The sequence below is a fragment of the Mobula hypostoma genome, chromosome 3 (genome assembly GCF_963921235.1).
Source record: "Mobula hypostoma chromosome 3, sMobHyp1.1, whole genome shotgun sequence".
Classification (NCBI taxonomy): Eukaryota; Metazoa; Chordata; class Chondrichthyes; order Myliobatiformes; family Myliobatidae; genus Mobula; species Mobula hypostoma.
Genome location: NC_086099.1, coordinates 159,246,421 through 159,272,745, shown reverse-complemented (window position 1 = coordinate 159,272,745; position 26,325 = coordinate 159,246,421). Strand labels below are relative to the sequence as shown.

At 38.7% G+C, this 26,325-nt stretch overlaps 1 protein-coding gene across 5 annotated transcripts in view; it reads left to right on the top strand.

Annotated features, from left to right (window-relative positions):
- Nucleotides 1-26,325, top strand: part of LOC134344352 (adenylate cyclase type 1-like) — a 279,148-nt gene that overhangs the window by 94,177 nt on the left and 158,646 nt on the right. For all 5 annotated transcript variants that reach the window (XM_063043992.1, XM_063043991.1, XM_063043994.1 and 2 more), the window contains one exon: nt 759-886. In XM_063043992.1, coding sequence (XP_062900062.1) covers nt 759-886 — 128 coding nt within the window. The remainder of the gene's footprint in view (nt 1-758; nt 887-26,325) is intronic.

The window sequence follows — 26,325 nt, the reverse complement described above, 5'->3', positions numbered from 1 at the left end:
TTCTTCGATCTTGCTGGGGGGCGGGGGGGTGCTCGCCATCTTGCTTTTTGGTTTGTTGGATGAAATAATGGGTCGTCTATGGAAAGTCGATTTACAATCCTTGCACAACAAAACACCTGACCAAATCGCTTGGTATGATTTAACATAATGAATTCCTGGTTACATGGTACAGATCTTCGATCTCAGCCTCTGCCAATATTGTCTTCCTATAGCTGCTGCTTGTTATAGCCGTAGCTTCAAAAAACCTTTTATTGACATTGTCTCTCCTGGAGGTTTCACCCTGAGCTTTTCAAGTAAGTAGGGTAGAGATGCTCACTACTAATTCCACGTTTAACAGGTTGTATCTTTAGTTTGTAATAGTTTGCTGTATTTTTCTCAGTTATCCACAGCTGTGCCCGCCATGCCTCATTCTTGCACTGCTGTTTTTCTTCAAAATCTCTTGTTTTTCAGTAAACCTCATTTTCATCCTTCCACAGGTGGAGCTTTCCAATATTACATCTTTGGGTTTAATTAACCTGGATTACAAAAAGAAGCAGTAAATTATTTTAAAAATGCTATTTAATGTCATACCTTATTACGTGACTTGCAGTTTAAGGAGTTTAATTATTGTCAGATTCAAAAACAGTAATTCTTGCTAACTGTAATTTTATCAGTAAGTTTTGCAAATTTTTTTTTCTGAAAATCCTAGTCAAAAGAATCTCAGAAAGTAACTATTTCATTGCTCAAATTCCTTTCATTTTTCTTTCTCTTTGTGCCAGGAGAATCACTGTCGAAGAATTAAAATCCTTGGAGATTGCTATTATTGTGTATCAGGTCTAACTCAGCCGAAAACAGACCATGCTCATTGCTGTGTCGAAATGGGATTAGATATGATTGATACAATCACGTAAGTAATTGATCTTCAAAGGAGAATGAGAATGGTTTCTCATTTCAGTTTTATTCACAATTTTCAAATTTTAAAAAATACAGAAATATTTCAGCCCTGACTCAGAACTACTAGTTATGGTTATTAGCATTACACAGGTGTGCTGACTGTGATATAAGTGCTCCCTGTGGGAGACAAGCTCAACCTTGACACTCACTAATGGAAACAATCCTTTAGGTATCCACTGTGTGTAAAGAAGGTGTTTCTGAACATGTGCATAAACTGGAATTAATTTTACGCAAGGGTTTTTTTTGTGGTTTTTAAGGTGCAACTTTTGGACGAACTTTATGGAGCACAGGTTGGAGATTTTTTTAAAAAGGAAAACAGATTATAATGCAATTTGTCATTTTATTGTTAAGGTGAAGCACCATTCAAATTTATGGCATTATTTTGATATGGAATAGGTAAAATGCTGATGCAGAAATCACCGACTCTTCACTACAGCACACCTTCTATCATCAAGTTGTCATCAGTAGCTCAGCCATGTTGAAACTGTCAAACTCCTGAAATTTAGAAGTTGAGGGGATGAATTGAATTAGATGAATTCATAGAGTGAGAATGGAGGGCCATACAGCGATTAAATACAGGGAATTTAGAACAGATGTTAGTTGAATCTATTGAGAGGTGAATACTGGCATAGGGTTATGAGTCACGATAGTAATTGTAAGTCTCATAAGTCAATGAGTTTTTTTCTTGTTTAAGCTCCCATGTGTAATTTCTTGTCCCACCACCCTAACTGGATTCTTCTGGCCTTTCTTTGATCTGTTTCTTCCTGATCATCTTCTATGGATTCGTAATTCCCTGTGAAAACAGAATCACGTAGCACAGAAGGAGGCATTTCAATTCCTCATACCTCTGCTGGCCTTTCGAAAGAACATTCCTATTTGTCCCATTCTCACTAAAGACATGCATTTTTTTCCTTTAGCAGTTGATATACAATTCCCTTCCACAGATTATTGTTGAATTTACTTCCAATACAACTTCAGGCAGAATATTCCAGACCAAAAGAACTCGCTACTTAAAAATGTTCTGCTCATCTCCACTCTGATTCTTTTTTTTGTCAGTTTTTTTAAACTTATCCTTTGATTAATTATTATATTGGCAGAGGAAACCATTTGTCCCTGTTTGTTCTGTCAAAACCCTTCGAAAATTTGAACTTTTCTATCAAATTTTTCTTCTTTGTTGCCATGTTACTGAAGTCTCTCAGTTTGATAAAAGCCAAAACTTGTTAATTTTTTTTCTTCGTTATCTACCTAATTGCCAGATTGACAGCTTGTTTAACTGCTAGAAGGGACAACCAGTAGTAGAAAGTCATAGATTTCCTTTCATCCTCAAATTCCTTCAGTAATTTGGAGTGTTATGGGTCTAAGAATGTCTAACATTTTTGGCTCTTGTGAGTTGTTGACTACAGCATCTTCCTCTGAGGGTGGTAAGATATGCCTTCCTATTACTGCAGGATTTTCCAACTCCAAGCAATCATAGATGGCAATAATGAAATTTAGATCAGGCTGCCGACTGCTCTGTGGGAGTTGCAATGCAAGTTTAGAGAGTGTCTTTTGCAAACACTGTATAAAAAACAGAATGATCTATGACTGAATGTCTAAACAGCAGGAACCCATTATGAGAGCAACAGAACATTCTCGAGCAATCAGATAAACAATATGATGAAATAGATAGGTCCCTGCTCCTCTGTGGCCCACGTGAAAACAGAACGACAGTCTAAACAAAGCTAGCCTTGCAGCGAAGCTGCCTCTACTCTTAGCTCATATCTGGCATTATGGCCTGATAGTCCAAATTTAAAGAGAGCTCCACTATGTAAGGAGGCTCTCCCTTTTGCCTACAATATTACCAGATGGGAATGTTTAGCTTGAGCTCCATGATTTCAAATTTTTGCTGATGTTTCAGCAGCTCTTTTCAACTCATAAACTGGAAATTCGCCTTGAAATCCACACTTATTCTATCAATCTGCTCACTCAATCATGATAATAGAGTTCTCCAGAACTTGATATTAGCCTGAATGCATGCTGCCTTCTATCATCTATCATTATGTGATAGAATCAAAACTGAATGTAGTATTCCTGATATACTCATGACCATGGAGTAGCATGATAATACTGAGGTTAAGTATGTCATAAAACAATGATTCTACGCTATAGTCACTGTATAGGGACCGTAGGAATCAATTTCTCATCTGCTATATAAATGAGATAGCCAAATGCCCCTGTGATGCTGGATTTTGGCTTTAGCTGAACAATAATTATCTGCCCCTTCTGTGGAATTAAGTGGGTAACATACTTAATGTTTAAAATTTTCACAGCATCAAGCATTCCCAGAATATTTATTCATATTGAATTACACCTAGCTATTTCCACAATACAATCACTTCAGGTTTCCAATTATTATTTTAGTCTTACATTTATAAAATGAGTCGGTTTAAAAATTATTCCCTTGATATTTCTATTTAAACAATTGATACGGATGGTGAAGGGGACAGTTACCATCTTTACATTGTCATTGTGCAGCAGAACTGTTAACTAACACAATCTGTAACTTTGTGGTCCGGCATATCCTTCATGCTAATACAAATCAGGACTACATAATCAAACATGGATTAGTAAGTAATGCAGAAAAGAACAACATTGGGCATATCTCATCGCAAATATCATTTAGAATGAAAATGAGTCTTCAGACATGAAGCTGCTCCAGTGTTTGTGTCCAAGGACTCACTTTCATTCTACAAACATTTGTAAATGCTATTTCCTTACATTTGTTGTTTGCATGATCTGTTTTTATTTCTCATTCTGCACATTGGGCATTTGTCGTTTTTTTTAAATTATGGGTTTCTTGTTTTATGGCTGCCTGTAAGGAGACGAATTTCAAGGTTGTATAATATGTATGTATACTTTGATAATGTATTTAAACTTTTGTATCTAAATAATGAATTATCGATTTGGTGAAGCTGTAACACAATATCATGTCCATGAGAAATAACAGAGGCAATGTGCATTTTGTAGAGGTAAGTGGTCTTACAACCAATGGACCTGATGGAAGTTCTGCAGTCCTGTTACATTGAGTCATGGATTGTGGTGGAAAATTAAACAGCTAATTGGAGAAGGAGGAGGAGGCTCCAAGAATATTCCTGATTTCAGCAATGTTGAGGCTCAGAATGTGAATACAAAAGACAAAATGGAAGTCCAACACTATGTTCAGGGAGAGGTGACAGCTGCCTGATCCACCACAACTTCTGCATTCTTCTGCATCACAGAAAGCAATCATCAATTAACTTGATTCACACCACATGTAATCATGAAGCATATGAGAGCACTGGATACAGAAAAGGCTGTGGGATCAGCTGACATCCTGACATGGTACTGGTGACTTCCACTCCAGTACGAGCCATGGTTTTAGTCAAGTTATTGCAGTACAGTTATAACACTACCATCCATCTAGTTAGGTGCATCCAATTACAAAAGGTAAACAAATCTACTCCATCTAATTACCACCTAATGTCTTCTGTCACTCATCTGCAGTTGTTGGAAGGTGACATTGAGAAGGATGTCAACAGTATTCAAGAAGCTTGACACTGTCCAGAACAAAGGAACCAATGTGAATGTTAACCCATCCACAACTTTAAATATTGTGTCATTCCACATTTAATATGCAGTGTGTAAAATTTACAAAATTTACTGCAGTTAATCACTACTCTGTCAATGCCTATCAAATCCATGACCTTCACCAGTAATAAGAACATGGAAGGATAAGGGCTTCTGGTGTATGAAAACATCACTATCAGCAGATCCTCAAGTCACACATCATCCTGATTTTGGAATTATATCACTAATCAAAATCCTGAAACTCTGTATCCAAAAGTATTGCACAAGAATGACAAGAAGGAGGCAATACATGACCTTCAAGGCAATTAACTGGGCAATACATTTTCAGATATTGAAAAATTTAATAAATAAAATAATTCAGGTGCGACTTGATTTCTGACAGAGTTGGTTCCAATAATAAGAATGCTTTGCCTATGTGAATGTATCTAATTCGCCATCATGCACGTACTCAGCCAATAGATTGGCTTAGCCAAACTATTACACACATGTTTATTTAACAACAATTATTGGAGAGATGATGGCTTTTATTTTTTTTTGAAGAGTGGGATGCAGAGACAGCTGGAAAATGAGATAGAATTTGTCTCTGAAAGATATTACTCCACATGACATGAATAATTTGGGAGAGAAATCCAAAGGGTAAAATAAGTAATAGTTTTTAAAAGATACTGTTGTCCAGTAATAGAATGAATGATTTAGGAAAGGGCTGGAGAATAGATTTGACAGATAGCATCAGTAAACTGGTAAAATGGTAAATTGGTTTATTATCATCATACATACTGGGATACAGTGGAAAAACTATTGCATTCCATTCATTCAAATCAAATCATTGTGCAGTGCATGCATTGAGATAATATAAAGTAAAACAATAAAAACAATAACAGAGTTCAGAATAAAGTGTCATAGTAATTGAGAAAGTACAATGCAGTCAAACAAAAGGGTGCAAGATTGTGAGGTTGAGTCCATCTTATTGTAAAAGGGAACTTTCAATAGCCTTATAACAGTGGTTTAGAAGATGTCTTTCAGCCTGAGGGTACATGCTTTCAGGCTTTTCTATTTTCTATCTGATGGGAGGGGGGAGAAAACAGAATGTCTGCTGTGGGTGGAGTCTTCGATTATGTTGCTTTACTAAAGAGGCTGGTGTCCATGATATGCTGAGATGTGTCCAGGACTCTGCATTTCCCTGCAGCTATGTGCAGAGCAATTTCCTTACCAAACTGTGTGATGCATCTATATAGGACGCTTTCTAATGTGCATCAATATAGGACGCTTTCTAATGTGCATCAATACAAACTGAAGACGTCAAAGGGGACATACCCAATTTCTTTAGCATCCTAAGGAAGTAAAGGCACAAGTGAACTATTTTGGCCTTGTTGCCAATGTGGCTAGACCAGGACAATGGTGCTTCCTAGGAACTTGAACTTCACAGCCATGAGCTCCACTGATGTAAACAGGAGCATGTGCATTGACCTCTTCCCGAAGTCAATGGATAATTGTTTTGTTTCACTGACATTCAGTGAAAGATTATTATCATGACACCATGTAACTAGGCTCTCTATCTTGTATTTTGACTCATCCTTGTTTGAGATAATAAGGATTATAAAACATTTATTTTAATACTTGTATTAGATGTGGGTGTTATTCGAAAAGCCAAGGTTATTTCCCATGTCTAAATTGTGGTGCTTGAATATTGCCTTTTACCTAAGAATCAATGCCTGAAAGTTGCCCAGGTTTTCATGCATTTATGTATGAGGTATTTCATTCTTCAAAACTTCTGAATGTAAACATGACTTAATTATCAGCCAACATTTCTGCATTTGAGCTTGTAATGGATAATGAAGCAGGATACAGCAAAACATCAACTAGAAGAATGTCTACGATTTGAAGGTGTTATTTGATTCAGCAGACAGTTTTGCTCTTACTGTACATGGAGTTCAATTTTACCTTGGCTTCATGGTGCTCACATGGTGAAATGCTGATTTGGGGTTGGTCATTCTAACCTGATTTTGAAATTCTCTTTGAAAGATGTTTGATTCAAGTCTGTTCAGAGTTGAGTTGTCTTGGGAAAACCCCATCTGGGCAAAAAGACCCAAGGAGTTATCTTATGAGTTGGAGTTTTATATTTGTGAAGTATTGTCATTCATTTCAGTGCAATTATTCAAAGGAAATTTTTGTCAACTAAACAGTGTAGATATTTTTCAGCAAAATGATTTGCCTCTAAGTGTGAAAGCAATTAAATCTTTAGCCTTTGTTGTCTTCTTTTTATGGCCAGATGAATGCGAATTTTAGCAGGTAATAATGTGCTGGATTTATGATATTGCTTGCTCTTGACAGATGAATAGAGTGTTTGTAAATGCCTTTAATTGCTTTGCAAAGGAGGCAAGCTGTGCCACTAAATGGCAAATTATACCTATATGATTCATCTGTCAGTCTGTGCTTGCCTTAGTTCTGCTTAAATGGATTACAGCATTGGCAGTTATGGATTATAATAATTGAGATTAGATTTTCCAATCCAGCAGTTTATGTTTCTGCATCTTTTAATTTTGTTACCTTCCTTATTTCAGTCTTGGAATTGTTATCTCTTCATGAACTTTATTAAAGTGGACAGTTTTTTCTGTGTTTGTCAGATCTTATTAGGAGTTAAACACATATACTAGCAATATCTAAGACTGAAACACTGAATATGCCCTTTAGAAATACAACACATCATCTACAATGTGGTTTGTGGTTTGACACTTCAAGACTGATAAAGAATCTTCAACCAAGTAATGTAAACCTTTGGAATTCTGTACCCAGTAGGCTCTTGCCCTATTTAAGTAGTTTCTTGGGTAGCAAAGTACCAAGAAAAATATTGATAAATTGGAAAATGAGATCAGATGTAAAAGCTCACTTGTAAATGCTATAGAAGGCTCAACGGGCTATCTGTTGTAGTCCTGCTCTTATTTCTCATGTTCATTTATTGCTTTTATGCAATGAAATGGAAAAAAAAATCCCACAAATTAAATTACAGAATGTGGGTACAAAGCATGCATTTTTTCACATCTTAACTTATTTGGTCCTTCTGGTGCAAGACCTCTCACAGGGCAATTAGATAGTGAGTTCTGATATTTAAAGTTGGTGGCAATAAAGTATCATGAATATATTCCTAGGTTAAGTTGACGTGTGCTTTCAGCAAGAATTCGCAAGTGGCTGTGTTCTAATAGAACAATAGATTTGTACAGCCATAGAAACAGGTCCAATTTCCAATTTCCCCCGGGATCAATAAAGTATGACTATGGCCATCAGAGTAATGCCTATCATCATGGTCATCCCTAATAATTCCACTGGCCTTCATTAATTCCATCTCCTTGTAAACTTGCTCATTCGAGTACCTGTCTAGCTGACTCTTTAATGTTATTCCTGTTTCTGCATCCACCACCTCCTCTGGCAGCTCAAGTACACATGAAAGGTTTTGGCCCAAAACATCGACTGTTTACTCTTTTCTATAGATGCTGCTTTGCCTGCTGAGTTTTCCATCATTTTGTGTGTGTTGCTACCAACTACCCTTGGTGTGCAAAATTTACCCTTCAAATCTCCTTTAAATATTCTCCCGATCACCTTAAATCCATGTCCTCCAGTTTCAGATACTGTACCCCTACTATGGAAAACCTTCACTGGCTATCTACACTATATAATAACATCTATCATGTTACCTCATAGTCTTTTTAAAAATGTACCCTGTGTATTGAACCTCTGATAACCCAAGCCCTCCAAATCCAGGTAACATCCTTGTGAATAGTTTCTGCACTTTCTTTAGCTTAACTATGTCCTTCCTATGGGTAGTGACCTGAATTGCACACAATACTCTAAATGCAGCCTATCCAACTTTTTGTGCAATTGTAGCTCAGTGTCCACATTCCTACATTCAGTGCCTCGATCAATGGAAGCAAGTATACCATATGTCTGACTCACCTGTCTACTTGTATTCCATTTTCAGGGAGCCCTAATATGTGTATCCATAGAAACCATAGAAACTACAGCACAGAAACAGGCCTTTTGGCCCTTCTTGGCTGTGCCGAACCATTTTCTGCCTAGTCCCACTGACCTGCACACGGACCATATCCCTCCATACACCTCCCATCCATATATCTGTCCAATTTATTCTTGAATGTTAAAAAAGAACCCGCATTTACCACCTCTTCTGGCAGCTCATTCCATACTCCCACCACTCTCTGTGTGAAGAAGCCCCCCCTAATGTTCCCTTTAAACTTTTCCCCCCCCTCACCCTTAACCCATGTCCTCTGGTTTTTTTCTCCCCTTGCCCCAGTGGAAAAAGCCTGCTTGCATTCACTCTATCTATACCCATCATAATTTTATATACCTCTATCAAATCTCCCCTCATTCTTCTACACTCCAGGGAATAAAGTCCTAACCTATTCAACCTTTCTCTGTAACTGAATTTCTCAAGTCCTGGCAACATCCTTGTAAACCTTCTCTGCACTCTTTCAACCTTATTTATATCCTTCCTGTAATTTGGTGACCAAAACTGAACACAGTACTCCAGATTCGGCCTCACCAATGCCTTATACAACCTCATCATAACATTCCAGCTCTTATACTCAATACTTCGATTAATAAAGGCCAATGTACCAAAAGCTCTCTTTATGACCCTATCTACTTGTGACGCCACTTTTAGGGAATTTTGTATCTGTATTCCCAGATCCCTCTGTTCTACTTCACTCCTGAGTGCCTTACCATTAACCCTGTATGTTCTACCTTGGTTTGTCCTTCCAACGTGCAATGCCTCACACTTGTCTGTATAACTCCATCTGCTATTTTTCAGCCCATTTTTCCAGCTGGTCCAAGTCCCTCTGCAGGCTCTGAAAACCTTCCTCACTGTCTACTACACCTCCAATCTTTGTATCATCAGCAAATTTGCTGATTCAATTTACCACATTATCATCCAGATCATTGATATAGATGACAAATAACAATGGACCCAGCACTGATCCCTGTGGCACACCACTAGTCACAGGCCTCCACTCAGAGAAGCAATTCTCTACCATCACTCTTTGGCTTCTTCCGTTGAGCCAATGTCTGATCCAATTTACCACCTCTCCATGTATACCTAGCGACTGAATTTTCCTAACTAACCTCCCATGTGGGACCTTGTCAAAGGCTTTACTGAAATCCATGTAGACAATATCCACTGCCTTCCCTTCATCCACTTTCCTGGTAACCTCCTCGAAAAACTCCAATAGATTGGTCAAACATGACCTACCATGCACAAAGCCATGTTGACTCTCCCTAATAAGTCCCTGTCTATCCAAATGCTTGTAGATTCTGTCTCTTAGTACTCCCTCCAATAACTTACCTACTACCGACGTTAAACTCACTGGCCTATAATTTCCCAGATTACTTTTCGATCTTTTTTAAACAACAGAACAACATGAGCCACTCTCCAATCCTCTGGCACCTCACCCGTAGACAGCGACATTTTAAATATTTCTGCCAGGGCTCCCGCAATTTCAATACTAGTCTCCTTCAAGGTCCGAGGGAACACTCTGTCAAGTCCCGGGGATTTATCCACTTTAATTTTCCTCAAGACAGCAAGCACCTCCTCCTTTTCAATCTGTACAGTTTCCATGATCTCACTACTTGATTCCCTCAATTCCATAGACTTCATGCCAGTTTCCTTAGTAAATACAGATGCAAAAAACCTATTTAAGATCTCCCCCATTTCCTTTGGTTCCGCACATAGCCGACCACTCTGATCTTCAAGAGGACCAATTTTATCCCTTACAATCCTCTGTTCAACAATAATCACTGTAGGCTTTCTGTTTACTGAGTATGTTTTGTTATGGTTTATCTTCAAAAATTGCATCATTCTATACCTTTCTGAGTAAAATTCCATCTTCTATTCTCTTGCCTAGTTCCACAGTTGATCAATATCCTGTTGTAACCTCAGGCAACATACTTCAGTCCACCACACCCTAACTTTGGAATTATCTTTAGACTTAATAATCATACTACCTATATTCCCATCCAATTTGTTAATGGAATAGAAGGCCAAGCACCAATCCCTGCAGCACACCACTGGTCAAATGCCTTCTAACTGAAAAAAAATTTCCACTACCACCTACTGCCTCCAAACAGCAAGCCACATTTCTGTCCATCTTTCTACTACTCTTACTTTTCCAGGCAATTATGGTTTCAGGCTTGAGACGAGCTTTAAAAGATGATTCAGCAAACTGCTGCAGTGAATTCTGAAAATGGTACATACTTCAGCTACTGTGTGCACTGGAGGAGGCAGTGTCATTTTAAACTAGATGATAGACAGCCTTATGAATCCACATTCATCTAAGCATGAGCATGCAGAGGATATCCAATCGCACTCCTGATTTGTGATTTGCAGATGGCAATAAGGACTTTGGGGAGTCGGTTGTGTGCAATCTCATCACCATATCACTGGAAGGGTGTGGGAGCTTTGAAAAATGTGCGGAAGAGATTTCCCAATATGCTGCCTGAATTACAAGATGTGAGCCTTGTGGGGAGGATGGACAAAATTAGGTTGTTTTTTTTAAAGTGTCAAAGGCTGAGGTGAAATTAAAATTTCTGTATGAGAATCATCAATGGGGTAAACAGTCAGAATCTTATTCCTCGGGTAGAAATGTCAAGTACTAAGGAACATCCATTTAGAGTGGGGGGGGGGAGAATTTAAAAGAGATGTGCAGGGCAAGTGTCTTTGCACGGAGAGTGCTAGGTGCCTGTAATAGACTTCAAAGGGTAATGATGGAATCAGATAGTGGATTGAAGCAGCTGTTGGATAGATCAGTTCATCAAAATCAATTCTTAATGAAATTATACATGACCTCAGTGAGACCAAGCTTTGAGTATTATGCTCAGCTCTGATCTCCCTGCCAAATGAATAATATACATGTGATAAAGAATTTTAAACGAAGGAACATCAGCTTGATCCCTGGAGTTATTGGATCTTGTCCCTTGAGGAAACTGGGCCAGTATTGACAGAGAAGATCAGGAATAATGTTTCTCCTAGCTAGGCTGCAATAGGGGGTCACAGACTCTAAATAAAGGATTGGCCATTCAGAGCTGAGATGAGAAGATTTTGTGATTGTTGAAGGTAATGAATCCACTAGAATTCTCCACTGAAGAAGGTTACAGAGGTTCAATACAGAAATCAATGTTTATGCAGGAAAATATTAAAGGATATTGGGGGTAAAAGATCAGCCCAAGTCATATTGAATGACATAGCAAGAATGTGGGGCAAATGGTCTACTCTTGGTTTTACTACTTGTGCTCTGTTTTGATATAAATGTTGAAAGCTCCTCTGAACAGGTTATTGGGCAGTGACAAATATACCTTCAATAGATTCAAAAAAAGCACAAAATATACAGACGACAGTATCATTTTGGAATGTGATGCATATCTTCTGCGATATGAAGTCTTGCAAGTCATCTTAAGCATAAGAGATCCTGCAAATCTTAATGTCATCTTAAGGACTTTTTGTTTTTTCTTCAGGGAACTTTTTGAATCAGTAGGAACTTTCTTTAAGGAAATAGCTCTTCTGTAGAAAGCACCGTTACGCCTTTCTAACACAACCTATTACTCAACAGAGTTGAGTGAGTTGGGGCTTCAGCATGTGGTGATACATCCAGTAGTGGGCAAGAATAAGGGTTATGTCCAGAAGACAGCTTGCTATGGAGTCCTCCCTCACCTTTAGAAAGGAAAGCCTAGCAGTTAAAATAATCATAAAAAAAATTAGAATCAAATCATGTTTATTATCACTGACATTTGTCATGAAATTTGTTGTTTTGGACGATCAGGAACCATGCTCAATAAGTTTGGTTGTATCAGGTATGTGGCGAGTGGCCAAGTGGTTAAGGTGTCGGTCTAGTGATCTGAAGGTCGCTAGTTTGAGCCTCAGCTGAGGCAATGTGTTGTGTCCTTGAGCAAGGCACTTAATCACACATTGATCTGCGACGACACCGGTGCCAAGCTGTATGGGTCCTAGTGCCCTTCCCTTGGACAACATCGGTGGCGTGGAGAGGGAGAATTGCAGCATAGGCAATTGCCGGTCTTCCATACAACCTTGCCCAGGCCTCAGAAATCATCGAAAATCGATGGACAGCCGAAGAAGAAGAGAAGAAGTATATCAGGTATTGAAAGGCTTGCAAAGAATCAGGAGCTGAAAGTGTGCAAGAACCTGCTGTGAGTCTTCATGCTTTTGACGGACTCTGTAGTAGATCTTGGAGAGAGGCAGAGTGGACTCTCACAATTATGATGCTCTTAGTGATTGTTATAAAAGACTTGAATGAGGAAGTGGAAAAGTTGGTTAGTAAGTTTGCAGATGACATTAAGGTTGGTGGAATTGTGGATAGTGTAGAAGGTTGACAGATTATATTATATTGGTAGGATGCAGAGCTGGGACAAGAAGAGGCAGATGGAGTTTAGTCTAGAAAAGTGTGAATTGATACACTTTGGAAGGTCAAACTGGAAGGAAAAACATGAGGTTCATGTGGGATTCTTAGCAGTGTGAAGTAACAGGGATTTTTTGGTTTCACGGCCATAGATCACTCAAAGTTATAGAGCAAATTGACAGGGCAGTTAAGGAGCCGTATGGCATGTTGGCCTTTATTAATTGGTTGATTGAGTTCAAGTGCCACAAGATAATGTTGCAGCTCTATAAAACTATAGTTAGACCACATCTGGAACATTGTGTTCGGTTCTGGTCACCTCTTTATAGGAAGGATATGGAAGCTTTAGCAAGGGTGCAGAGGCAATTTACCAGGATTCTATTTGGATTGGAGAGCATGTTTTATGAAGAAAGGTTGAATGTGCTATGGCTTTTCTCTTTGGTGAGAAGGAGGATGGGAGATGACTTGATGGTTAAAAGGCATAGATTGACTGGCTAGCTAGAGATATTTATGCGGCAAAAAATAATACAAATGGCAAAAATAAGATGGCGTAAATTTAAAGTGTTGGGGGGAAAGTATAGAAGGCTTAGTTTTTACACAGAGTGGTTGGTATGTGGAACATGTTGATAAGTGGTGGTAGAATAGATACATTAGGGATATTTAAGATAGGCACATGAATGAAAGAAAGATGGAGGACTGTGGGAGGGAAGGGTTAGATTGATCTTGGAATAGGCTAAAGGGTCAGCATAACATTGTGGGCTGCAGGGCCTGAACTGTGCTGTACTGTACTATTCTACATTCTATACTCTTACGTTATTTGAATTAACACAGTTGAATCCTGTGAATAAAAACAGAAGAACATGAAAAATGGCATTGGTACCACTTTCCTCTCCTCAACCCTTCATCCCTAAATTCCTTTAAGTCAGAACATCTGTCAGTTTCCATCTGAATATACTGTACTTCCATACCCTCTCTGGATAAAGGATCTTTGAAGATATTTCTTCACATTTCTATTTTCTTTTTTTTTTATTTTTTTAAATTTTATTTTTATTTGGATAAGGAATTCACAAATATCATGTACTTTTTTCACACATATAACCTTTTCCATTTTTTATATGTATAAAACTATAATTATTTATACATTCTTAAGTACACATTGAGATGATATAAAAGGAAATTAGACACTTAAATAGATAATTATATACTGTGGTAATTCTAATCTATTAGGCTAAGTAATGGTATTAGTTGTTAAGAAAAATAGTAATAATAGTTTCTATATAACTCTTCTGGACCATTTCCACTGGTCCAAAATGTTGTATGTAAGCCTATGTAACAACCATTGTAGGTGTTTATATCCTAATTTGTTCATGCTTGCTCCTGCCCGCAGACATAATTATCCAATCCCTATGTACTTATTTACTTAATTTTTCCATTTTTTATCCCTTTCCCAAATCTTTCCCTCTACTTGTGTTAATTCTCTATTTTCCAAAAGAAAACAAAAAAAAAAGACACTTAGACTAGGGGTGCTTACGTTAGCAATATTACTGTGTTGATGAGAAGAGCAGTATAAATCATTAGGAGAGTCAACTAAAGTCTGCTCGCATTGGGGTTATATATTCAATCCATTTATTCCAGATTTGATAAAATTTTTCTTTTTGAATTCTCAGGGAGTAAGTCAACTTTTCCATTTAAAATATTTCCAAGATAATTTTGTGCCAATCTTCTAATGTAGGTGGTATTGGATTTAGCCACTTTCTAGTGATTGATTTCTTACTTGCCGCTAAGAGGGCCTGCAGCAACTTTATATCTTCCTTCTGTTCAAGAAACAATACATGCCCCAAATAAAGCGTCTCAAAGTTCAGAGGTATCTGGGACCTAATTACCTTAACTAATGTTCTATGAATACCTTCCCAATATAGGCTTAATTTAGGGCAATCCCAGAAAATATGAAAATGATTTGCCTCCTTGGAGCCGCACCTTCTCCAACACATCACGTTTGTATCTTTATATTTTTCCTGATATGGGGTCTTGAAGTATCTTATAATGTTTTTCCAACAATGTTCTCTCCAAGTCAAAGAATTAGTCGAGGACCATTGAAAGCTGCAGATTTTCCCCCAAGCCTCCTCTGAAAGTACCAACCCCACTTCTTTCTCCCACTTCTCCTTAATATACAGTGTATTTATATTTTTAGCATGGGAGAGTGCATTATATAGGCGAGAAACTGATTTACTAGGTATTGAACTGCAAGCCGAATTCAGAATCTTGAAAAATTCTAATTCTACTGTTGATAGGTCTGTATATCTACAACTCTGGTTAACATAGTTTCGTACTTGAAGGCACCTAAATAAGTCATTATGTTCTAGGCCATGTTTGTCCTGCAGGATTTGGAAATTTGTAATACTCTTTTATCTATAAATGAGAGGTAGGTAGTAAGACCTTTCTTTATCCATAGCTCAAATCTTTTATCTCCTCTGTTGGGAAGGAATATGGTATCATATGCACACCATCTAAAGAGTTTTAACATGTTATTAATTCCACATGAATTAACCACCTTCTGCCATACTTTTAATGTAAGATTTATCCAACTGTTTTTAAATTTTTCCAACTGGGCCATCAATCCTTTGTCAGCTATTGAGGCCTGAAGAGGAAAACTGTCAACTAATCCAAATTCAATTTCCTTCCATCTAGCTTTATATTCCCTATTACACCAATATAACAGAGGGGTTATCTGTGAGGCATAAAAATAATTTCTCAGGCAAGGAAGAACCATACCTCCTCCTTCCTTCCCTAACTGTAAGGTGTTATATTGAATTCTAGGTTTCTTTCCTTGCCAAATGAAGCGGGAAATCCATTTGTCCCATTCCCTGAATTGATTATCATCCACCTCCACTGGTAAAGTACGGAAAAGATATAATAACCGAGGAAGAATATTCATTTTTATAGTATTTATCCTTGAATTTAAACTTAAAAAGGGGATAAGATTCCATCTATGCATATCTGCTTTTATCTCTGAGATTAATGACCCATAATTTACCCGTGACAGTGTTGAAAGATCCTTCGGCAGGGTTATTCCTAAATATTTTAATGATTTAGCTTCCCACTTAAGATCGTATGTATCCTGCAATTTTTTGGATGGTGTATAATTTAGGGACATAACCTGCGTTTTCTTTACATTTATTTTATAACCTGATATTTTCCCAAAGTCATCCAACAGTGTAAACAATCCTATAAATGATTTTTCTGGTTCACTCAGATAGACCAAAACATCATCTGCGAATAACGCCACTTTCTGTTCAATCCCTGCCACCTTGATACCTTTTACAATTTCGCTCTGTTTTATTAGTTGGGCAAGCGGTTCAATATATAGCGCAAAAAGGAGAGGAGAAATTGGGCATCCCTGTCTAGTGCCTCCCTCTAAAATGAAGGAGTCAGAGAGGTCCCCATTTATCTTAATTCGGGTTGTAGGGCTGTCATATAGAGTCTGAATTACTTTAATAAACTTTTCTTGAAAGCCGAATCTTCCTAACACTTTGTATAGGAATGCCCAACTAACCGAATCAAAAGCTTTCTCAGCGTCCAATCCTACTACCATTGCCTCTGTCTCGTTCTTATTAACCTGTTCTAATATGTGCAGAGTTCTCCTTATGTTGTCCTGTGTTTGTCTTTGTTGAATAAATCCAGTCTGGTCTAAATGGATTAGGCCAGGTAAAAGCTTTTCCAATCTGCGCGCTAATATAGATGTAAATAGTTTGTAATCTAAATTAAGAATACTAATTGGCCGATAATTGCCACATTCTAGTTTATCTTTACCCTCTTTAGGAATAACTGAAATAATCGCTTCTCTCCAGGAAGGTGGAGTTTCTCCTCTCTGCAAGATCCTTTTAAAGGTGTTAAGTAGTAATGGGGCTAACTGTGTCTTCAGGGACTTGTACCACTCTGAGGTAAACCCATCAGAACCCGGGGACTTTCCAGCCTTTAACCTAGAGATGGCCACGTTCAGTTCTTTGACAGTTACTGGTTCTAATAAACTTTCATTTTGTAAATCTGTAAGTTTAGGTAGATCTAAAAAATTCAATACACTGTCTATATAGGGCTCATTGGGGGCCCGGGGTTGGGAGTACAGCTCTCGATAATATGTTTCAAAACTCTTTTGACTTTTTCCCTATTGTACTCTCCACAAGCTTTGTCTTTGGATTGTTTATTTTATGAATTGTATTGTCTGCTTGTTGTTTTCGTAATTTATATGCTGATAATCTAGATGATTTACCTCCTACTTCATAATTCTTTTGTCTCAGGTAAAGAAAATTTCTTTGAGTTTTCAACATATAAATATCGTCAATTTCACTTTGCAATTTCCTAATTTCCTGTTTTCGATTTGAATTACTTTTGTTGCTATCTACAACTTGAAGTTGTTTTAATTTTCCTTGAAGGTCTGCTAATTTTTGTGCATTGATTTTTTTCATGTGAGTGGTAATGCAAATAATTTTCCCTCTCAGTACAGCTTTCAATGTATCCCATAAGATCACTGGCGATGTTTCTCCCGTGTCATTAAGGTCTAGATATTCTTTGATTTCTCCCCTTAATCTCTCCATTACTTTCGGGTTATTGAGTATATGTGAGTTTAGCCTCCATAGTGTTTTCCTCATTTTCCTTTCCAGGATTAGAGACATAAGAGACTGGGCTATGATCCGACAGATCAATTGTTGCAATATTACTGTTTTTTATCCTGAGTTTATCTGTATTAAAGATAAAGAAATAGTCTATCCTTGAATAGGCTGAATGAGGGAAAGAGTAATGTGTATAATCTTTACTAGTAGGGTGTAATTCCCTCCAGACGTCTATAATTCCCAAGTCCTCCATCAATGAATTCATTTTCCGAGTCAGAGGTTTATTCTGAGTAACTATTCTTGAGGAATCTAATACAGGATTTAATCTAATATTAAAATCCCCTCCACAAATTACTACCCCTTGAGAACTGACCATTAGGTCAAAAATGTGTCTATAAAATGACCATTCACAACCTGGAGGAGCATAAACATTCAGCAGTGTTATTTCTGTACCTTCTATTCTTCCTGTGATTTTTACAAACCGTCCTTCTTTGTCTTTAGTCTCTGAAATATGTTCATAATTAAGAGTACTTGATATTAAAGTAGCTACCCCTCTTTTGTGACTCAATTTATATGATGAATAAAATACATACTTAAAGCCCATTCTTTTTAATTTTCCATGTTCAGATTGGCTCATATGTGTTTCCTGGAGGAAAGCTATTTGTGCCCTCTCTTTTTTCAATTTAGACATAATCTTATTTCTTTTAATTGGATTCAAAACCCTATTAACATTATAGGAAATTATTTTTACCAATTCAGTTTGCATTTTTCTCTAGTAGAAAAAAAACACTCTCCTTTTCTAACCAAACAGTAAGCAATCCCTTCTCAACAGTAAACCAAGACATATAACCACACCCTAGACATTTTTGAACGTGTAACATTTGAAAATTTTTCCCGACTTCCCACAGTGAGGCCTGAGCACCGACCCGCCTCAGTTCAGAGGGATAACCTCTATCTTCACCCTGTGTTAGAGGGGCCTCAGCAGTTTGAATAATCATAGAGAATTTTCTCTTATTTATGTCTCGACCATATTGCTATCATTCAAGTTATTCCGCCTAGTTTATTTTCAGTTACTAGTTTTCATTTTACCTTTAAGTCCGATTTACTCTTTTCAGTCATTTCTCTTAATTAATCTGTGTTCTCTGTACATTCTGAATATTTGCAGCTTTTCCTTGTAGTTTGACACTCTGGTTCGTGTGGAGCGTCTTCGCCCCACTCACTGCCACGACTTCTGCCGAATCCTCTCCAGTAGCGACTCCGGTTGGGTGATAACTTTAATAGGTAGTCCCCGGTCCGCCAGGTCCGACATTGCCTCCTCCACCGTAGCGTAAGTTTTTGTCCCTTCGTCGTAAAAGACTCTCAGCCGAGCTGGACACAGGGTCTGGAATCTGATGTTGTTTTCCTTCAGGACCCTCCGTGTTTCCACATATTCCTTCCGTCTGGCAAGAATCCCTGGTGTGTAGTCGTGGTCTAAACTGATTTTACAGTTGTTCCACATGAAACCTTTATTTTGCCATGCCCTTTTAAGCACCTCTTCCTTGGTTCTGTAACTGAGAAATCTGACCAGAATCAATCTGGGCTGGGCGCCTGCCGGGGGCTGTGGTGCCAATACGCGGTGAGCCCTTTCTATCTGTAGGTCTTTTGCGGCCGGTATATCAAGGTTCTCTCTAAGCAGCTTCTCTATGAAGGGAATCATCAATCCGGGTTTACCTTCGGTTCCTTCAGGAACTCCGTAAATCCTCACATTTTCCCTTCTTGAGCGGCCTTCTTGATCTATTAGTTTCCACTGGAGCTGGTCTTGCAGCTTCAGCATTTCTGCTATCACTTCCTCAACGTTTTGTAGCTTCTCTTCAATTCCAACAATCCTCACTTCAGCTTCATCTATCCGCGAGTTAGTTTTTACTATTTCTCCTTTAATATCTTCCAGCTGTTTGCTGTTATCTTGTCGGAACTCGCGAATCTCTCTGAGAATCAAAGACAAAGTCACCGATTCCCCCTCATTATCTCCGTCCTGGCTTGCCGTGGGGGAGCTAGGCCTGTCGCCTTGCTGCGTCTCTTTATGCCTTCGGAGCGGACTTTTTAATCTTGTTCTTAGACATCATCCTTGCCCCTTTTATTAATATAGTTATGCAATATTAAGTATTTGTCTAAATTCGATTTTGGGGCAGTTTACCTTTTTTGTCGAGAGACCTTTTCCTTACGCCGCCATTCCCTTGATGACCCGGAGGTCCCCCCCTACATTTCTATTTTCAATGGCCAGTTCCTTATTTTGGGATTACGACACTTGGTGCTGGACATCACACTCAGAAGAATCAACAAATCTATATCTACCATAAAATCTATTAACAAATTAGTTGAGGAGGTAATTAGGGAGAGAAGAGTAGAGGGTATCATAAATAAAATGAACAGATGATACAGGGTCAGGCTGGCCAAGCAGCAAAGAAGCAACAGGGAGAAGAGTATGAAGTACAGCTCCCACGTCATCTGTGTCCTGACGAAGGGTCTCGGCCTGAAACGTCGACTGCGCTTCTTCCTATAGATGCTGCCTGGCCTGCTGCGTTCACCAGCAACTTTGATGTGTGTTGCTTGAATTTCCAGCATCTGCAGAATTCCTGTTGTTTCCCACGTCATCTTTTCCTTTTGCAGTCTCTTTCACAAAGTCAAGACTTACTCTGACTTTGCATCTCTGTATTCATCTTTTTAAATAAAATAGAATATCTTTGTTTGTGAGATTATTACTGCTGTTTATGTGGCAATTTTTCTTATCACTATGTTTTATATTTTTGTAAATATAACTTTTATAGGTAAACAAGATAGACATTGGCTTGCAGAGGATTAACACTTCTAATGTTTGCATTCCAGATGTTCCAGCTGCACTACTTTCCTATCTATTGTACACTACCAGGCAAAGCAAAGAACCCCCAACTCCAATGAAAAATGTATTGCATCCTAATACTGGTTGAACACAAGTATTGTAGCTTCCTAACTCCAGCCACTTTCTCCATGTGCATTCTTATGGTTATTTGGAAAACTGAGCTAACCTTCTATTCATTTCAATAATCAGTCTATTACAGCATTACCCTGCACTTTATAAAAATGTTTTTAAAGATTTGCTTTATATGTCACATGCACATCAAAACACACAGTGAAATACATCTTTTGCATCAACGACTAACATTGTCCAAATATGTGCTGGGACCAGCCCACAAGTCTCACCATACTTCCGGTGCCAATGTAGCAAGCCTACAACATAATAACCCTAAATAATATATCTCATGGATGTAGGAGAAAGACAAAACAGCCATAGGAAACCTATGTGATCACAGCAAGAATGTAAAAAACACCTCAGACTACAGACATGGGCAGGAATTGAGCCCCAAACACTGGCATTGTAAAATGTTATGCTAAACTCTACACTACCATGCCAACCCTGTAATAGTTCCATTTATATGTATTTAATGAATAAAATACCCATTGGAAGAATGTGAATTGATACTTATAGAGTTGTAAGATTGGGAGAGATGAGGGCCAAAGTGGAGTCAGTTCATGGAGAGATTTGAAGTGATCGCTGTTAATTTTGGAATAGTGATATTGTTTAACTGGGAGGCAATAACAGTCAGCAAGCACAAGGGTGATAGGTGAAAGGAAGAGAATATTTTTGAAATGTAGCACAAATTGTTGAATGTTGGAATATGTCAAGCTGATAGAGTTGGCTGACCAAATCTTTACCAGAATTCAGATGAGCTGCATTATATGAGTAAGTTGTTAAGCTCCCACTTAGAATTAAGGCAATTTCCACATGTTATAATTAACTACAAAATGAGCATTTAACTGGATAATCACTTGATTTTCAGATGCTCCCCAGAAAGTGATTTGTAAGAGAATGGTTGCATTTGCGGAACCACCTTGTAAATAGAGGTCATATCTGTGTTTGCTGTGTTTATTATCAGTACTGGTGACTGCATGTCAGCACCAGCTTACAAGTGGTTGGAAACTGTGAGTGTGAATGGTATTAAGAACTGGATGCTTGCCCTGTTGTTTGAAGTTTGAACATTTGGAGGATTTATGTGCAGTTATAGATTTGAACTGGAAGAAAAAACACCCTTCAATGTAGTAGCAGAATCAACCAGAGTTGATTTTATTCTATTAGTTTAAGTCCAAAGAGGCTTTTTTTGTCAAACAATACATGAAACATTAAAAAATGACAAAACATATCTGTCTTACAAAAAGACAATGAATGAGAATAGTAACCCTTCAGGTCATTTATCGTCAATAAAGAAAGCAGCAGTTCTCACCACTATGTTAATACTTGGGTGCCTTTTAACAAGTAAGATTCCTTTTGAAATATGTGAGTTATAACTGTCACTTATCATTTCATCATCTGAATTAAAAAGGCTTTATCTACATAAAATGTTGCTGTATTATAAAGTGCTCCATTCAGAGTCAAGTGATACAGTATGTTTACATATCATTGGTGACCTTGAGCTTCACTCTTGAAATTGAAATTATATTAGTTGACTGGTCACAAGGATTGTGTTTTTATTTATATTGACATCTAAAATATAAAACAGAAATGTTCATATTTGTGTAGGCAGGAAGAAGTGTGATAAGATCCTCAAGTAACGAAAGAAGTGGAATCGAGTGATTTGTATTCCTAGCATTATTAATGACCATTGGAACATGAGATGATACATCTACTCCTGTCTGAGGAGCCACATTATTTATGTGGCTCCTCAGCCCATTAGATAACAGGCCATAGTTCAAAGGCAGTGGTTCCTCCCACAAAATCTTCTGATTTATCTGAAATGTTGTTGGTAAGTACTGAATGAAATGCAACCATTCTCTTACAAATTACTTTCTGGGGAGCATCTGAAAATCAACTGATCAGATAACATGGCTTAAAGTTATACTGCTCCAAGTGCAAAATTATCAACAGATAGTTTAGAGAATATATCCAGCAGTACTCTTGAAGGTTACATGATGTTACAGAGAGAAAAAAAAGGAAAAGTTAAGTGACATTCCCACAGGAGGTAGAGGAAAAATGAATTAAACAATACCTTGAGACAGTCTTTCCTTTCCTATAGCCTGAGACTGGTGTAGTGGTTACTGTTATAGAACAGATGGGCCTTGGAGTAGAGGTGCAAGTGAAGTCACAGATGGACAAAACAGTGAAGAAGGCCTATGGAATGCTGGCCTTCATTAGTCAGGGTAGTGAATGTAAAAATTAGGTTATGTTGCAGTTATGCAAGGCACTTGCATTATTACATTTGAACTATTGTGTTCAATGTTGGTCACCCTGTTGTAGGGAAGTTATGATGAAGGTAATAATAATAATAATAATAATAGGCAGCCATTAGTCTCGTGAGACCATGGATTTGTGCCTTGGAAGGTTTCCAGGGTTCAGGCCTTGGCAAGTTTATATGAAAGACTGGCAGTTGCCCATGCTGCAAGTCTCCCCTCTCCATGCCACCGATTTTGTCCAAGGGAAGGGCACTACGGCCGATACAGCTTGGCACCAATGTTGTTGCAGAGAAATGTGTGGTTAAGTGCCTTGCTGAAGGACACAACACGCTGCCCGAGCTGAGGCTCGAACTAGTGACATTCAGATCACAAGACCAATGCCCTAACCACTTGGCCACGCGCCAACACGATGAAAGTGGATAGAGTGCAAAAAAAGATTTACATAGAACATAGAAATCTACAGCACATTACAGGTCCTTTGGCCCACAATGTTGTGCCAGCCATGTAACCTACTCTTGAAATTGCCTAAATTTCCCTACTGCATAGTGCTCAATTTTTCTAACCTATCTGCAAGTCTCTTAAAAGATTCTATTAGAGTCTTTTAAACAACCTTTGCTGGGGTGCATTCCATGCACCCACCATTCTCTGTGTGAATAACTTAGCTCTGACATCCCCTCAGTACCTACATCCAAGCACCGTAAAACTACGCCCCCTCATATTAGTTATTTTAAACCCGGGGAAAAAAGCTCTGGCTATCCACATGATCAATACCTCACATCTTATGCACCTCTATCAGATCAACTCTCATCCTCCATCACTCCAAGGAGAAAAGGTCAAGTTCATTCAACCTATTCTCCTAAGGCATGCCCTCTAATTCAGGCAACATCACATTACCACACTGCTCTTGAACTCAGTCCCATGGTTGATGAACGCCAGTGCACCACTTCACACTTATCTGGGTTGAACTCCATCTGCCACATCTCTGCCCAGTTCTGCATCCTATCGATTTCATGCTGTAACCCCTGACAACCCTCCAGACTATCCACAACACCCCCAACTTTTGGGTCTTCAGCAAACTTACTAAGTCACGCTTCAACTTCTTCATCCAGGTCATTTACAAAAATCACCAAGAAGAAGGGTCCCAGAACAGATCCCTGCAGAACGCCACTGGTCACATCCTCCATGCAGAATACGAAACATCTACAACTACCCTTTATCTTCTGAGGGCAAGCCATTTCTGGATCCACAAAGCAAGATTTCCTTGGATCTCCTGCTTCATTACTTTCCGAAGGAGCCTCACATGGGGAACCTTATGAAATGCCTTACTGAAATCCATATACACTACATCCACTGCTCTACCTTCATCAATGTGTTTTGTTACATCCGCAAAGAATTTAATTAGGCTCATAAGGCATGTCCTGCCCTTGACAAAGCCATGCTGACTATTCCTAATCAGAGTATATCTCTCCAAATGCTCATAAATCCTGATTCTCAGGATTGTCTCCAACAACTTGACCACCACTGAAGTGAGACTCCCTGGTCTATAATTTCCTGGGTTACCTTACTCCCTTTCTTGATCAAGGGAACAATGTTTGCAACCTTCCAGTCCTCTGATACTTCTCCCGTCCCTATTGATGATGCAAAGATCATCGTCAGAGGCTCAGCAATCTCCTCCCTCGCTTCCCACAGTAGCCTGGGGTATATCTCGTCTGGTCCAGGTGACTTATCTAACTCAATACCTGTCAAAAGCTCCAGCACATTCTCTTTCTTAATTTTTGTACACTCAAGCGTTTTAGTCCACTGTAAGTCATCCCACAATTGACAAGGTCCTTTTCATTGATGAATACCAAAGCAAAATATTCATTCAGTTCCTCTGTTACCTCCTTTAGATCTATGCACATTTTTCCACTATTGTACCTATTCTCACATGGCTCATCCTATTGCTTTTCACATACTTGTAGAGTGCCCTGGGGTTTTCCTTAATCCTGCTCACCAAGGTCCCTGCTAGCTCTCCTAATTTCATTCTTGAGCTCCTTCCTGGCACCCTTGTAATTTTGTAGAGCTCTAACAGTACATAGTTTCTTGAACCTTTCATAAGCTTTTCTTTTCTTCTTAACTAGATTTTCTACATTCTTTGTGCACCATAGTTCTTTTACCCTACCATCCTTTCCCTACCTCAATGGAATCTACCTCTGCAGAACGCCATGCAAATGTTCCCTGAACATATGCCACATTTCTGCCATGCATTTCCCTGAGAACGTCTGCTCCCAATTTATGTTCCCAAGTTCCTGCCTATTAGCATCATATTTTCCCCTATCCCAATTAAATGTTTTCCCAAATTGAGACTGGGAAAGAGATTGAGTTGTTATTACTACCTTCAAAATGTTTTACCGCCGAGAGGTCTGATACCTGACCAGGTTAATTTCCCAATACCAAATCAAGTGCAGCCGCTCCTCCAGTTGGCTTATCTACATATTGCATCAGAAAACCTTCCTGAACATACCTAATAAACTCCACTCTATCTATAGCCCTTGCTGTAAGGAGATGCCAGTCAATATTAGGAAAGTTAAAATCACTCAGCACAACAACCCTATTATTATTGCACCGTTCCAGAATCTGCCTCCCTATCTGCTCCTCAATGCCTCTGTTACTATTGGGGGATGTATAAAAAAACACCCAATAGAGTTATTGCCCCCTTTCTGTTTCTGACTTCCACCCACAATGACTCAGTAGACAATATCTTCATGATTTCTTCCATTTCTGCAGCCTTGATACTATCCCTAATTATTAAATCTAGTTTAAACCCTTCCTAATAGTATTAGCAAACCTCCCTCCTGGGATATTTGTTCCCTTCGAGTTCAGGTGCTACCCATCCCACGTACAAGTAACCCCTTCCGCAGAAATTGTTCCAGTGATACAAGAACTTGAAACCCTGCCCCCTGAACCATTTCCTCAGCCACTCATTCATCTGCGCTATCTTCCTGTTCTGAGCTCCGCTAGCTTGTGGTGCTGAGGGTAATCCCAAGATTATCACCTTGGAGGTCCTGCTCTTCAGCCTCCTTCCTAACTCCGTAAACTCACTGCGCAGGACCTCTACCCTTCTCCTGCCTACCAACATATACCATGATCCTGGCTGCTCACCCTCCCCTTCAGGAATATTCTGCAACCGCTCAGAGACATCCTGGACCCTAGCACCCGGGAGGGAACACACCATCCTCGAGTCTCTTCTGCTGCCACAGAATCTGCTATCTGTTCCCCTAACAAGGATGTTATCAAGCCTCAAAGGACTGAGTTATAAGGTGAGATTAGACAGTTTGGGCCTTTGTTCCTTGGACCATGAGAGACAAAGGGATGATTTCAGAAAGTTGTATAAAGTCATGATGGACATAATTGTGAGTGGCATTTTCTCCAGGGTTTGGGAGTCCAAAACTAGAGTTCACACAATAGTTTTAAGGTTAGAGGTATATGGATGGTATATGGATGACAGTAATTTAGAGGGGTATAGGCCAAAAATTGGGAAGATAGAT